Below are 16,852 nucleotides of genomic sequence, written 5' to 3' on the forward strand. Positions count from 1 at the left end.
GTACACTTTGTTCTACCAAAAACACAGTTGCATAACCTGTTGTAATTATGGACTGATCATAGTGCTTAAACTTCACTGGGTGTTTCTATATTGTCATTTGACCTAGACAGATATGTCTTCTACCGTTGTCTTATGACTTAGTAATTTATATATGAGATCGCATTTGACTACTCACATAAAGAAGTTTGGAGAAGATTTATCATGAGGTACAAAACTCTGTGCTTTGGATTCTTTTTTATCTTCCTTGCTTATCATACTTATATACCCATACCAGAAAACATTGAAGAGCCATGGAAAGTGCGAGTCATAGATGCTGGCATGAAAATATCAGCACTTATGGTAATACTTTTTTTCTGAGAAATTGGGAAGTTTTGTTATGAATAGATATGAAATTTTCTTTCATCAGTATTTTGAAAGATACTTTGCTTTTCTTTAGTGCTACATCTACAAATTACTATAGTTCATGTGGTTAACATTTGAGCTAATCAATAATATGCTTTCTTGACTATTGAAGGAATCACAGTGTTTTAAAGATGCTATTTGTAAAGTTAATAACATATTGATGACACAAAAGAACTAGTATTCCTAAAAGAATATTTGGGTAGTTGTTCAGATGTTTAAGTATATTGATGTTTTTTTTCAGAAAACCTCTCCTCACATATTTTCTTAAACTCATGTGTATAGACCATTCAGATTATAAAAGTTTGTATATATTAAACTTTTCATTGTTTTAGTATCTTTCCCCTTTTAAAGGTAATTCATAAACTTCCTATATTCAAAAACTATTCTTGTGCCAAATATATGATCAATATTAACTGTGTTAATAATCAACTCAATAGTAATAATTTCATTACAACTTTTTGCAAACTTTATGTTGATATTAAATAAGTTATGTTGTAATAATCCGAATAATATTTTGATAGTGGCATTTACTTCTATTTTTCATATCATTCAACAATTATTTGTGTAATAATTATAGAGATGTCTGTTCTATATGCTTATGTATTTGTATGTTATAATAGCTTATCTTTAAAATTCACTAGAAAGCTACCCTGTGTACTCATGAATAGAGCACATTTCTGTTTCGAGCAGAAAGTGTGCTAGATGGCACATACACCCTGACATGCCTCACAGACCCACACCACTCAAAGGCCACATTTTGGCAGCTTCTGCTTCTGATGTTTGTCTTTAGGTCCATGTTGTTGAGATTGAGACTTTATAATGACAGTACCTGAATCTGAACTCATGAATACATCTCATTCTCTTTTACCAAAATATGCTTCTGTCAGGAAGCCTTTGGCTATTATGACAATAGGAATGTTTGGGAAGTAGACAAAGAATCAATAGTCAGAGAAGATGTGGCAATGAATGGTAGATGAGGAAGACATGGTTATTTTGCTGCAGAAGGATGGTGATCTGCCCGTGCTAAGCAACTGCCCTATTCTCATTCTGATTTCTGTAATAATATACCCTGGCAAAAGCAACCTAAGTGAGAGAATGCTTATTTTAGTTTACAACATAGAATAGAATCCATTATTCCAGGAAGATCAAGCACACATATTTGGATGAGCTTAATAAAGAGAATCTGCAAATTTAGACAAGCTAAAGATATTAATATTATCCTGACTTGTTTATAACCTTTCTGTTTTCATGCTAACACTGAACAGCAAGTTTATGCCCAGATATTTATCTTCACTAAGCTTATCAAAACAAGAAATTTTGATTCCTTCATCCCAATACAATTACACTAATACAGGCTTCTGAACTATTGTGGTAACAAAACAAATTATAATTACTTTTGTTGAACTAACAGTTACATGTTAGGAAAACAGTGAAAAATACTAAAGAGCAATTTACATCAGCTATAGAAATAAAGAGTTTTATTTGAGGGAAAGAAAAGAAACTTGTCAGTCACTTAAAAATGGAAACAGATGATTAGTAGTGTAGTAACTAATTATTACATTTCAACACTGAAATGAATTGATGGCCAGGGAGATGGCTTGGTGGTAGATCACTTGCTGCACATGAAGGAAAACATAAATTTGAATCTCTGTACTCACAGAAAACTAAACATAGTAGTGTTTATTTGTGATCCTGAAGTTTTCACAGTGGTATGGGAAGATAGGATAGGAGAATCCCTGGAAGCTCATGGGATAGTAGGACAGGCATATGCAGTGGCAAACAAGAAAGAAAGAAAGAAAGAAAGAAAGAAAGAAAGAAAGAAAGAAAGAAAGAAAGAAAGAAAGAAAGAAAGAAAGAAAGAAAAAAAGAAAATGCACACTAACTCACACAATATGGAAACTGAGACACAACATCTGAATTTATTCTCTGGCTTCATAGACACATGGTACATACATGCCTACACACACACACACACACACACACACACACACACACACACACACACATATTGTATTTTAAAAGTTATAACTAAATGTATTGAATAACAAATTAAATATTGAAAATATGCATTCAAAGAAAGGAAGTGCTAAATGCTATTCCCAGAGAGAATTTTTTTAGATAAAACCATTAAGAAGAATCCTAGCACAATGAAAACTGCAGTACCAAAAGTTTGGGGTATCAAACAAGATTACTTTTGTTTCCAAATATTGGATGCTTGAGATTTCTTTTTCAAGTTTGATAGCTCATACACTCATGGGATGAGTTCCTCTCTCTTAAAATAGTTATCAAAATTTTCTCTTTCTACTTTTTTTATTTTGTTGTTTTATTTATTATTTTTTCCTTTTTAATTAGGTATTTTCTTCATTTACATTTCCAATGCTACCCCAAAAGTCCCCCAAATCCTTCCCCCACTCCCCTCCCCCCCACTCCCACTTCTTGGCCCTGGTGTTCCCCCTCTTTCTACTTTTATGTCTTCTTTCTTTGTAAGACCCAATTAGTTTAATTAGTTTATTGCCTTAGCATGAAGGAAGAACATGTACTAGGACAAGGGTAATTGCATCATTGAAGAAAGTGACACCTTCCCCTAACAACCAATAACTCAGTATTTCTATGAGGTTAGGTTGGGACTTCACGAACAATTCCCATATCAATCATGAAATGTTGATTGGCCTCATCTTATGAAAATCTTAGCAGATGAAATTATTGAGATTTCTACAATATAACTGATAGTACATGTTTTAGGACATGTAACAAGTCTCATTTTTAAGAGTTCAATAATACTTTCATGTTTTTCTGAAGTAAGGATGATACTTATTTCTTCTAGACCCTTCTTACCTCATTCCCTTCTCCACATTACGTCGGTTTACAAAATACTTTCTACAACTCAATTAGTTCAGTTAGTGCTGCCTATATGTGTATAGATACAGAGCCACGCACTGGAGCCAGGCTTTCACCAAGGGCCATATCCCTCAAGGTACCTGATTCTCCCATGCCAAGTAGCCATGAACTGTCAATAGCCCCTGAATTAGGGTTAGGACCTCTCAAATCACAACCACCAATCTATACTTACATATTGATTGGTTTGTTCGTGTGTGTGTGTGTCATGCAGATAACCAGAGCATCTGTGAATTTATCAGTGCAACTGCCTTGCCATGAATGTCACTGTGTTTCAGCAATCTTCCACTTCTGGGTTTCCATATCTTTCTTGACCATCTTCTGAGATGTCAATATAATCTGTGGCAAGGGCTTTGCTATATACACTACCGTGGGCCTGTGTACCAGAGGTTTTCCACGGAGATCTCTATCCAGGCTGGGTGGGAAGGCTCCAGCGAGGGGAAGTGAGTGCAGGCAGGGAGACTTACCTTCCAGGTCCCTGTTAGCTCTGAACCTCTCTGAACTGAGTCAGGTCAGGCTGCATTAGTGAAGAGTAATCCAGTGAGGAATTCGGCAGGACCTCAGGCTGAGAGAAGACTCTTCCCATGTGTTACAGCTCTTGGAACAAAAGGCTCAGACAAAGGAATAGTTCTCACATACCTTTAATTCCCTGCATGACTCTATATACAGTTCTGGGGGTGATTTAGGGTTTGACTTCAGGCACCCCTCATTGGCTTGGACTGTGAGTTTGGGGGAAGCCTTATTTGCATGTGGGATGGCTTGGTGCTATTCCTAAGTGGCTGATAGCCATGCCTCTCCTGTCTGGGTTGTGGAGGCGGTAACTCTGGTAACTCAGACTGAAGCCAGGGTCCAGAAGACATGAGAGAACTCCTTTCCTCCCTTGTAAGTGAATTATCACTATCGGGTCCTGGGGTTCAAGATCTAGCCTCGAATGGAAACCAAGGCTGTCTGTGCGTAGCCCATTGCCCCACGCACTACCTACTAATCTTTTCCCATTTAATTTCTATGTGCATTTAGTATTACTAACATTTAAATATTAATGTTTACATTTGGATGTTGTTTTAATAGGGTACATTGTTGGAAAATATGGGTCTTATGAAATTTGAAGAGTTTTTTGCCATATTAATGGAAGCTCAAAACACAAAGCCAGTTTCAGATGAAAACATTACAGTGATTGACACAGACTTCAGTGACATCCCTGTTCGTCTGTATTTACCCAAAAGGAAGTCTGAAAAACAGAGACCAGCTGTGATTTTCATTCATGGTGGCGCCTATATCTTGGGAAGCTTCAGTAAGTATGGATTCAAATGTAGGTTTCACTTGATTGCATTTATTAGAGTAAATGGAACACTGACCTTGACATACTTTCTCCCGCAGTGATTTAGTTTTCCCCTTAAACAGTTGATAGTAGTCATTATGCTTATGTTTTACAGCATGAATACAATTTTATTCTCTTTAAGTGATTGTGTTTTGACAATAAATTTTGACATTGTTTTCTGTTAAGATTTGATCATAAATTTACCCTTTCTTATTCCCACCTCTTTGTATAATCACTAGATACAAGCACGAATAAGTTGACTGATTTTAAGCTCAACTACATTTTCCCCATATATTCAGAAAAGTAACTTAAAGTTTAGTTGTAAATGTACTAAATATGATTGACTTTACTTAAAAGTCTAAGCTTTGAATAAGGGAAAAAGCTTATTTTTTAAAAGAATTACCCCAAGAAGTATATATAGTAAGTTAAACTTCCATTATTAAGACTTACAAGGACTCTAAAAGATCTTTAAAGATTAATTATATTACAATCTGGTTTTATATTACAGTGATGATTATTTGTCTTTAACTTATTTCTAGAGTTCTGATGTAAAGCCAGTTTAATAGATATGACAGGAATTATTTCAAGAGAGTCGAGGCATACACTTTTCTCCTCTTCCAGAAAAAAAAATCAACAAAAGAATGATTTTTACTTCTAATGCTTTGGGATTATGATCTTCACCATTGCTCCGTGGTCACCATTGGTGCAATATTGTCTGGTGTAGTTTCTTTCCACATTGCTCAGGCATATGCCTTCTCCTGATGAAACTGACCCCAGACAAGAACAGAGCATGTTTGTAGACTGTGCTCTGCTCGGGGTCATATGAGTGAGCAACACAAAGAACCCAGTGGAAGTTTTCTGAGAGAACACAGCAAGTTATCAGAACACAAGCTTGCTTATTTCATTGTGACCAAACTGAATTTGTCTTCTGGCCCAGCTCAGGCGTAATTTAGTAGGCAGGAGATACAATGGTCTTGTTACCCCAGTTTTCCTACATGAGGTGACAGAAGTGTCGACGGACAGGTTTCCATCAAGTAACCACAATTCAAATAATCTATGATTTATAGATGTGTCTGGGTGATGTGTCTACATGAAAATTGCTTGGTTTTTATGCAGCTTTGCTCTACATTTATTTCTTCCATTCCAGAGATGCTGCCTTATGATTCTGTAAACCGATGGACAGCCAACAAACTTGATGCTGTTGTTATGGCTCCAGAGTAAGAGACCTGGCAATCTTTATTTTTGTGGTCTTTTGTTTATAATCCAAGTCTCACAGTCCTCAATGGTGGCTGGGCTACTGCTAGGGGATTTTGATTCATAATTCTTTTCCTTAGTACTATAATATCAGTGAGTCTTCAACAAGGCACAGTTTTGCTTTCATCTCTGCCATGGTAGACACCCGTGAGATACAGAGAAGTAAGCATTTTTGTCCATAGAGCAGTGATAGCTCTGAGAACATAAAGCCTACACAGGTAATATTACCTACAATGTAGAACCATCATATCTGAGGGGTGTTGGGCTTTATTTGACATAATAACAAAAGCAATGTATAATAGAATTATTCCAGGGTTCATTAATATTATAATCAATGCAGTGACCATTCTAATATTGCAAGAATCTTTTAAATGACAGCTCTTAGTATTTTATGACTTTTACTGCTCAAATGTCCAAAAATATACTGGAAAGTTTTATATATGCCTGTTACTCTATGACCTACTTATTGTATACTGCACTTCTGAAATTCCATCATGAAGTTGGAGAAAATTAGCTTTTACTTGCCAATATTATAATACAGAAATTAGTTTACAAAATTTTAGACTTGTGCAGAAATGCTAAAAGGAATTTTGACTGATAGTATTATAGAGTTAAGTAGCAAAGACTAGAAAGTTCAGTATTGTCCTATTTACAGCTACCTCTTCAAAACAAGTGGAATTACTTATGTCTGAGAAATTTCTAAACAGTAACGATAGTTTGCTTTCCTTGTTATAATTAACCAATATTTCCACATCACAATTTAAAGAATTTTTTAAACAATTCAATAAGGTATATATAGTTTAAGCATTCTATAGTTTTTAGGTATTTTTGTAATTACTGTGAAGTATATTATTTTAATGTTCTTGGTTGATATTAAGCTACTTAAAAAACTTAGACACTTCTTAAAATTTAAAAATTCACAAGGAATATCTGAATATTATTGTCATAGAACTGTGATTAATTGAAGAAATCGAAGAATATTTTAGTGTCTAAAAGTGAGAGTTAAAAAGTGAGACAGCTCAATTGAGGTGTGACTTTATAACAGGACGCAGTGCGAGGTGGGCAAGAAGGGAGGTTGCACAAATTGGGATACTATTTTGTCTTAAGACTTACAATATTTTAGTAATAAACTTTATATGTTCTTATATCAAACTTAATTTTAATTCAAATCTTCATGCTTATTACATGAAATTCTACAATTCTGTGGAATTTTGATTTAAATAAATTTCTCTTTTTTCTTTTTCCAATTTTTATTAGATATTTTCTTCATTTACATTTCAAATGCTATTCCGAAAGTCCCCTATATCCTCTCCCACCCCCTGCTCCCCTACCCACCCACTCCCACTTCTTGGCCCTGGTGTTCTTCTGTACTGGGGCATATAAAGTTTGCAAAACCAAGGGGCCTCTCTTCCCAATGATGGCCCACTAGGCCATCTTCTGATGCATATGCAGCTAGAGACACGAGCTCTGGGGGTACTGGTTAGTTCATAGGGTTGCAGCCTCCTTCAGCTCCTTGAGTACTTTCTCTAGCTCCTCCACTGGGGTCCCTGTGTTCCATCCAATAGCTGACTGTGAGCATCAATTTCTGTGTTTGTCAGGCACTGGCATAGCCTCACAAGAGACAGGTATATCAGGGTCCTTTCAGCAAAATCTTCCTGGCATATGCAATAGTGTCTGCGTTTGGTGGCTGATTATGGGATAGATCCTTGGGTGCGGCAGTCTCTGGACTAAATAAATTTCTAATTAAAGAGAGATACCAATGTTTTTCTCTAAGATTTTCTAATTTTAAATTCCTTGAATTATCTAATCAATGATCATGAGTTGCTTTTGAATCCCCGTCTCTATTGAGGGCCTGGTGAAGCTTACAGATTTTCTGAGGGCAAAGATGCATCCATTCTCACTCTTCTCCCAATAGAAACGATATCACAAACCCTTTAAACCAGAATCTACTTCTTGTTTTAAAATTGAAACTTTTAGTAAGCCCAGGTTTAGTTGGTGGAATTAAACGTTCAAAGTGGGCTAATTAAAAAAAATCTGGGAAAATTGAGATATAATTGAAAACATAACCATAACCATAATTTCTCCACTGGCTTTGTTTGTGTATGTGTTTGTACCTTTAAAGCTACAGGCTCGCTCCTCAGCATCTATTTCCAGCTGCCCTTGAAGATTGCATTTTTGTGATCAAGTTCTTTCTTCAGGATAAAGTTCTTGCAAAATATGGAGTGGATCCCACTCGCATCTGTATTTCAGGAGACAGTTCTGGGGGCACCTTGGCAGCAACAGTGACTCAACTGGTATGTTATATATATTATACCTGATAGAAACCAGCCCAGTTAGCCCTGAAATGAAAGAAATCGTCTGGATGCTATGATTCTATTATTTTTAAACTATAACTTATACAATGTAAAATAATCCAGTAAATTTGTTGTTTTGCATGATTTTAGCTTTAGTTTTGGTTTTAAGTAAGTAATAATAAATAAGGATTTAATAATCCTTCTCTTTCTCCCATCTATCTCTATCTGTCTGTCTGTCTATCTCTATCTCTGTACGTACGTGTGTGTGTGTGTGTGTGTGTGTGTGTATGTGCATGTTTACTGAGCATTGAATCCAATGTCCAATGTTGTGTGCTTGCTAGACAAAAGGTCTTCCATGAAACTATGTAATATCCTCCTTTTAAACTCTTCTCAAGTTAGCCTACCAAGTTTAAAAATATTCCAAGGACTATGAACTACCATTTAATATAAGCTTTACTGTTAATATTTTAATGGTCAATTGTAATATTTCTTGTGATGTTGGTATCACTGTACTTGATGTGTATTAATTGATTTCTTGTCTCTGTAACTAGAAAAGATGACAAGAAGCAGCTAAAAGAGAAATGAGTTATGGTGTGACAAGATACACTACATCATGGTAGAAAAGCCATGGAAGTGGGAGGGGGGTTATCTCTGGATGGAGCAGGAGGGTGGAGCTGTTTGCTTACATTTCTCCAAGACACACAGAAAGAATCATGAAGCAGAGGACATGTATAAATGGTGTCCAGTGGCTTGTTCCTCCTGGCTCACTTCATAGTCTCACCCATAGGCTAATCTAACAGAGGAATTTTCTTTCATGTTCCCTCCTGTCACATAAATCTAGCTTTTGTCATGTTTTCAAACAAAATAAAACAAAACCAGCCAGAACAATTGAGTTTTTGTCACTTCGACACAGAAACAGATCATCATTCAACTCTAGCCTTTCCTCTCTTATTTATTCCTAATATTTTACATTAATGTTGCGATACCAATATTCAACACATTCCAACTTTAAAGTCCCACGATCTTTGCAAATCCCAAGACTTTGACAGCTCAGTCACTATAAGTTATTCAAAGTCTATCTACAACTCCAAAGTCTATTACTGTGGGATCCTGCAAAATGATAAATTAATTAAATAATTTTGTATTCCAAGAAGGAAGAATCAGTATTGATTGTTCCAAGTAACCAAAAAATTTCACTCTAGTGGTTCTTAATTCAAAATATCACATAAATGGCCATGATAGAGTCTTTAAGAGATTTTCAAATTTCTGGACAAATGCTGCTTACTGGCTTGACCCTCATGGCTTGCTCTGTCAGTTTCATCTAGTACACCCCACCTACAAGCTGTGTTGTCCACAATGGGATGTGCACTCCTACAGCAATCACTAGTTACGAAAATATGCCACAGTTTTGCCTCAGGCCAATCATATAGAGACATTTTCCAAGTAGCTTTATGTTCTTAGATATCTCTAGTTTGTGCTGATTTGACAAAAACTAATCAGGACACACATCAAGTATAGTTTGAGCTGCCCATATATTCTTGGATATTTCGGTTTCGCTTAAGGCGAAGTCACCTGGAGCCACATCCTTAAAGTAAACAGACTCCTCCTTTCCCAGCATACATAAAAAAAATCAATAGCTTCTTTGAGAGAGTGAGACTTTGAGAAGTCAAATTTAATGATGTTTAAGGATTGACACTTATTATTTGCTAAGTAAATTTAATGATCTTCATAGACACTAGAAATCTAAGCATGTGTGTATTTCAGTTCATATTTACAGGAAGGGCATAACCACATTTATAATGATCTTACATCTCTTTGTATTTTAACTTTTTTCTTCTAAAGTTTTACTTAACTTTATCATGTGTTACATGTATGAGTGCTTTTGCCTGCATGAATGTTTACATCCCATGTGCATGCAACGCTCACAGACACCAGAAGATGGCAATGTATTCCGCAGAAAGTGATGCTATTGACAGTTTTGAGCCACCATGTAGGTACTGGGATTCAAACTTGGATTGTCTACAAATTCAGTAAGTGCTCTTAACTGCTGGCACATTTCTACAGCTTGACAACATTTCTGTCATTAAAAGCAAATTATAATATGTTTTTACTGGAAAATAAAAGAGTATATGATTTTAGAACTTCCAAGAGCTATTAATAGCATTTGCTAATTAGTTCTGCAGAATATTTTTCTTTTTAATTCATAATTCTATTGGTTGACCAAAGATACTGAGCTGAATCTGAGCTGAATCTTTAGAACACCTGTCGTCAATGATGATTTTCCTCTTCAATTTTCTTCTGTTTCTTTTATTGAGAAAAATTAAAGAGTTCCTGTTTTAGAAATATGATAAAATCCTATCTTAAGCTATATTATATTCTTAAACTATGCATATCTTTATAGAGTCTTGTCTGTGCCATTTCTAAAATTCCTAGGATATTATAGTGTTACAATATAGACTTTGATATTCACCTTCTTTATCGAGAAAGCGTCTCTCAATCAAATTCAGATTTCACCAGTTTGGCTGTTCTTGCTAGCCAACTTACTTTAATGATGCCAGCTCTGCTTTCCCAGGCTGCAATAGCACACTACAGGCCCACATGTCACATAAATGGGTTCTGGAGAACCAAACTCTGGTTCTAATGCATTGTGAAGCAAGAACTTTAACAGCTAACACACGTTCCTCACAGCAGTCATTTAAATACCAATGAGAGTACTCTATCATTTATGCAGAATCACTGGCATTGTGTGTCTTGTGCTTAGATATGTATTTTATACCTAGCAGAGGAGTGGAAGTGAGCACAGATTATGTCACTAGTACAACTATGATACTATCTCCATTACAGGATGAATGTGCACATCCCATCAGCATCTATACTTCCTGCTTATTGCAAATTAACAAAGGATAGGTAGTAACAGCACTATGGCTCACCCAGTTTCTCACATTCTTTAGTTGCCCTGTAAATGGTTAAAATGGGAAATTACATAAGGAAGAAAGAATGTGAAGGGGTTCATTTGTTGCTTCTTCTTCATTGGTAGCAAGTTCTAATTTCAGGAGAAGCTGAGGCTATTACATCTTCAGGATCTTCAGTTTTTTAGCATCTAACATTCGGATCTGGAACATGGGCTCAGAATTCTGGTGAATTTAAAAGGGCCGAGAAATAAAACAAAGTCTGAGATGGATAGAATTAAATATGCTATTGTAATGAAATAGCTATTGTGGGATTTACATGCCAGCATCAGTGAAACACACATGTCAGCTCCTGCGTTCATCTACATGATTCACTGTCCTATTAAGTTCAATGGCATAGAACTGCATGTAAAAGAAATTATTAAGAATTTTAAATTATAGCTGCCGAGCTTTTAAACAAACACGATGTCCTTTTGGAAACAGGGCTTTTGACACGTCCTTGGCTGCACTTTCACACATGATCTCTAATGTACCACCACTAAAAAATGTTGTTACACTATTCTAAACCATGCTATTGAAAACCAATATAAAATGTTAGAGATTACATACACAAAAGGAGTCATATATTTGGAGCAGATCAAGGAGGCATATAAGAGATGGTTCAATAGAGGAAAAGGAAGATAGAAATCATATAATTATATTATAAATTCAAAAATAAAAGAAGTAATTAAAATGTGCCACTTTACTGAGGAAGAGTATTACATTTTTTAAGTTAATCCTCTAGCTTACTAGGCTCATATGTCTTAATTATAATTTTTCATGAAGTTTCAGAATGAGGAGTCATGTTGTTGAATGTGACATTATTTTTGTGTCCTGAATTAAAAAGGAAGTATTAATTAAACAATTTCATGTTTGTCCACATAGCAAGGGTAGAATTACATGTTATCACATTTCATTTATCTTTTGACCTTTGCAAACTAGTTTGAGTCATTTTGTAAATGAATAATATTCTCACCTTACTTATATTCTTTTAGTCAGTTTGTATATAGGATAAGAAATACATGCTGGTGCATGATCATTTTCAAGCAGGCACATTCATTCTTGGATGATGTTTTCATGAGGCTCAATATGAGAGTATTTTCCTTCCCTGAAGGCTCAACTTTCTTCCATGGGCTTGTGCAGCATTTATTCACACTGCCTATATTAATTACAAGACATACTTGTTAAGTAGCTGCTACCTGCTTTTAAATACTGTCTGTATGACTGCAATGACTGTATGCTGCAATTGCTGTCTGTATGACTGCAATCTGTCATTTTTTAAGAGTATAGAAAGCTCAAAATAGTATTAGTTGATCATCCTTGCATGCATAATCTGAAAGGGGCAGGAGTGGGCACTCAATCCCCTGGCTGGAGTTACAGACATTTGTGAGCCACCATGTGAGTACTAGCAATGGAAATCAGGACCTCTAGAAGAATAGCCAGTGCTATTGACTGGGCTATTTCTCCAGCTCCAAAACTGCATATATTTTTAGGACACATGGTAAAGTTTGACACATGGTCTTTAATGCAAGGTGAGAATTGAACATTGGTGCATTGGACTTAAGGCATATTGCTCTGTGAATTTAGGAAGTGACTATCTTGCTTAGGTGTTTGTATGTACAAACATACAGGTGCACGCATATAGGTAAAATGAAAAAAAAATGCACCAGGGTATCTGCAATAATTGTTACCAAACTGATAACCCTGTAGTTGTGGGTAGTATAGAGTCATTATCATTGGACAATTTATACACCATGTAACTGAAGAAGATTAAATTTGACCTAAGTCTTGAAATAAGATGGGTAAGGATGTTAGAGTCTAGATTAGCAGACAATATAAGGGAAGAAGTACGGCTATCAGGATTGAAACATTTGTGGAAAATGTTGTGTGCTGGAGTGGGAACACTAAGACCTGCACCAATACTGCCTACCAGCAGATCTTGTCCTTTCTGCTTCCATTCCATATATTCTGCTTTGTCAACCACACTGGGAAGAAAAAGGAACGGTTTCTACTCAACCATTGCTACATCTGCTTCTTCATTTCTCTGGGGTGTCTACTAAAGTTTGTCAAAGTAGCTTCATGTAAAGTCTTGAAATAATTCAAGAAACCTATCACAGGGTGGTTATTATATACCTCTTTTCATGAGATGGCTTTTCTAGCTAGGAAGGAGGGGATAGCCATCCAACTGCAGTGGTTTTCCATCCAAGGTTCTAGTACAGTGCAATGAAGGAGAGGGTCTCGGGGTTCATAGAGAGCTGAACACCACACATTGACTCTGGGGTAAAAGTAACTACCTTAAAACTCTGTGAGATATAAAAGACTAAAAAAAAGGCAGCAGTTTTGTTAACATCTGGACCCCCTTTGATCAAATCAGACCCCATGACTTCTCCAGCTGGTTAATGGATAAAATATTTGTGGTTACTGCTCAGATTTCCATGGTGTTAATAAATCCAAGCAATGATAAGTCTTCAATTACTGACCTTCAATTACTGGTCCTTTATAGGGACCATTATAAGTGAAGGTCCTATTCACCAGAGCTTCTGAGAGATTTGGTATGTGATACTCTGAAAGTACTTTAGTGTACCAGGAACTACTCTTTTGGGGTTTCTCATAACAAAGGATGGTGGTAGGAAGTACTTAGAGGTCAGGACAAACATCCCTGTATCTTACAATTTAACACAAAGACATGGAAGAAGTAACTGTGTGGCTCAGCATAGGGCTAGAGAGAACTTCAAACCCAGACACTCCCTCCCTTAGCTCTTTCCATTCTGCTAACCTGTTGATTTGCTGGCATTTCTTGGTTTCTTTTGATGTAAACTTTGTGGAGTTTAAAATACTGCTGAGAAAGTCATTCTTCACTTTTTTCTTAATGTGTGAGTGATTTGATTTAATTAATTTTTCTCTTTTTTTGTGTGTCTTTGTGGATTTATATTCACATGAGTGTGCATATTTGTTTGCTCTGGCATGTACATATGTTGTACATATGTGTGTTTAAGCATGTGGCAGTCAGCTGTTTCCTCATTTTCCTTTCCTTTCCTTTCCTTTCCTTTCCTTTCCTTTCCTTTCCTTCTTTCTTTCTTTTTTTTTTTTTCTGAAATAGGCTCTTACTGTGAGGCATTTATTGGCCTGTAACTTAATATGTAAACCAGTTTTGCCTTGAAAGTCACATATATATTACTTTCTACTGATCCTGGAGCTCACTAGGATCACCTATTAGATTAAATAGCCAGTGAATTCAGATGTTCCTTTCTTTCTCTACCCTAGCCTAGCACTGGGGCTAGCTCCTACTATATCCAGGTCTAATTTCAGGTCATGTTCTTGAGGCTTATTCTAGCAAGGATACTACCAATTGAGCCATCTCCCAAGAATAAGATTGCACTTAACTCATAAATTTCTTGTTTATCTCAATGAGCCATGAAAAACTTAAACTGAAGCCGGGAGTGGTGGCGCACGCCTTTAATCCTAGCACTCGGGAGGCAGAGGCAGGCGGATTTCTGAATTAGATGCCAGCCTGGTCTACAAAGTGAGTTCCAGGACAGCCAGGGCTATAGAGAAACCCTGTCTCAAAAAACCAAACCAAACCAACCAAACAAACAAACAAAAAACTTAAACTGAAGTATAATCTTCCTGTTTCTCAAGAACCATCAGGAGGCGTTACCTCAACTGGGGGCCATATCAATTATACATGAGAGAGCTACTGCTTGTCTTAGCCTCAGTTTTACTCTTGTACTACTTACTCTCCAGATGATCTGGGACACTACATTTAATTTGGAAAATTACCAGCCTAAAGACACTGGGAAGGATCAAGAGTCTGACAACATTTTCTTAGGAAAAAAAAATTCTTTCTTCATTTCCCTTATGAACTTGATGGACTGTGTCTATTGTATGTGCATTTTGGAGTTTGTCAGATAATTTTTGGGGGAATGTGTTCTTTGATGGGGCTTGTCCTTGATCTAAACAGATCTTCCCCGTGGAGGATTGGAGGGCTGTAGAGACAGACATTTGTGGTTGTGGTAGTACTGTATAAAACACATGTGCTGCCTAAGTGATGACCCTTTGGAGGCCACTGTACATTTTCTCCTGAAGTGAACAGGACTATAAAATGAAAGGGAAGAATATCCTTAAAGCTACAAACTCTCATTTCTGGTAAAGACAGGTTACACATAAATTGTTCGACTACTTCCTTTTGCCCTTCTGATTTTTGTATTTTCTGTCATATTATAGTACTAATTAGCTAAAGGTAAGGCATATGATAGTACTGTTTTCAACATGTAACAACAAATGGTTATGTTCATTTGAATGAGTATTGACATGCTGTTTTATTATATTTATTGTCTGCTCCTTTAGTTACTATTTATCAAATATTGTTAAAAGCAAGTTGGGTATCATGACATATGTCTATGTCCAGATCACTTGGGAGGCAATAACTTTTATATAGATAAAAATAACTTGTCACCAAAAACTAAAAAAGTATTTTTAAACATAACCTTTCTGTCATGTTCAGTAGGACTCTTCAGATCATGGTCCTATTTTCTTGCCATGTGTGAATGAATATGTGTGAACAGGAGAGTGTGTACCACTTTCTCACTGAAGAAGATGAATGATGTTCATGTTTCAAAGAATGAGAAAATATGAGAGTAATCATTAGACACTGGGTTTGTAAATTTATTTACCTCAAGTTACTAAAACAAAGGTGCCACTCCTTCTGCTTAAAAGCTATTAACTCATTAACACTCATACTGTTTTACAGCTACAGGATGATCCAGAATACAAAAACAAAATTAAGGCACAAACCTTGCTATATCCTGCACTACAGGCACTTGATACCTTAATGCCATCTCATAGAGAATATAAGCATGGTCCCTTTCTGACAAGGAAGGTAGCAATTAGGTTGACGTGTCTATATTTATCAGAAGATAAAGAATTGCCCAAGACAATACTGAGAAATGCTCATGTACCTCAAGAGTCAAGACATTTGTTCAAGTTTGTTAACTGGAGTGACTTCCTTCCTGAAAAGTACAAAAAGAACCATGTTTACACTGAACCAGTTCTTGGAAATCTAAATGCATCCCATCCAGGACTTGTGGATAGTAGGGCATCACCTTTGTTAGTCAACGATTCCCAGTTACAGAAATTGCCATTAACTTACATCCTCACATGTGAACATGACATCCTAAGAGATGATGGACTTATTTACGTCACACGACTCAGAAAGGTTGGAGTTCCCATCATCCATGACCATGTAGAGGATGGAATTCATGGAGCCATATCATTTTCCACAGCACCGTTTTATTTAAAATTAGGTCTGAGATTAATAGATAAGTATATAATTTGGTTAAAAGAAAATCTGTGATGGTACATGTAGCTAGTTGGTCATTTATTTAGCAATGTAACCAAAACATTATACTTTAAAATATTTTAAAATTAAAGAGTTAAACTATGACTTGAACTTTGGATAAACATAACTTAATTGGGTGTGTTAGGACAGTTACTTTGCTAATTTTCAATGCTGACAAAACTGCGATATTTGTTTCATTGTCATCTTTATTATCATGAGTTAAGATACTCTCTAAGATTTCTAATCTACTAGTTCAGTACTAAAAATTGAGATTCTGATACTTTAGATAAACTTAAAAATTATGATTAAAATTGCCAATGTTCCATTGACTGCAGCTTGCAGTTTGATTGCAAATTTAAGATCTTTAATTCACCTATATATTGTAATTAGAATAATTACAAGA

At 35.9% G+C, this 16,852-nt stretch overlaps 1 protein-coding gene across 1 annotated transcript; it reads left to right on the top strand.

The window, feature by feature from the left end:
- The first annotated feature begins 201 nt into the window (after window positions 1-201).
- Aadacl2fm3 (AADACL2 family member 3) lies at window positions 202-16,464 on the top strand. The gene is made up of 5 exons (NM_001243003.1): window positions 202-339; window positions 4,366-4,588; window positions 5,763-5,832; window positions 7,992-8,163; window positions 15,862-16,464. Exons 1-5 carry the CDS (start codon window positions 202-204, stop codon window positions 16,462-16,464), a joined length of 1,206 nt encoding a protein of 401 aa, NP_001229932.1.
- The last annotated feature ends 388 nt before the right edge of the window (window positions 16,465-16,852 follow it).

This window comes from Mus musculus, chromosome 3 (assembly GCF_000001635.26).
Source record: "Mus musculus strain C57BL/6J chromosome 3, GRCm38.p6 C57BL/6J".
Taxonomy (NCBI): domain Eukaryota; kingdom Metazoa; phylum Chordata; class Mammalia; order Rodentia; family Muridae; genus Mus; species Mus musculus.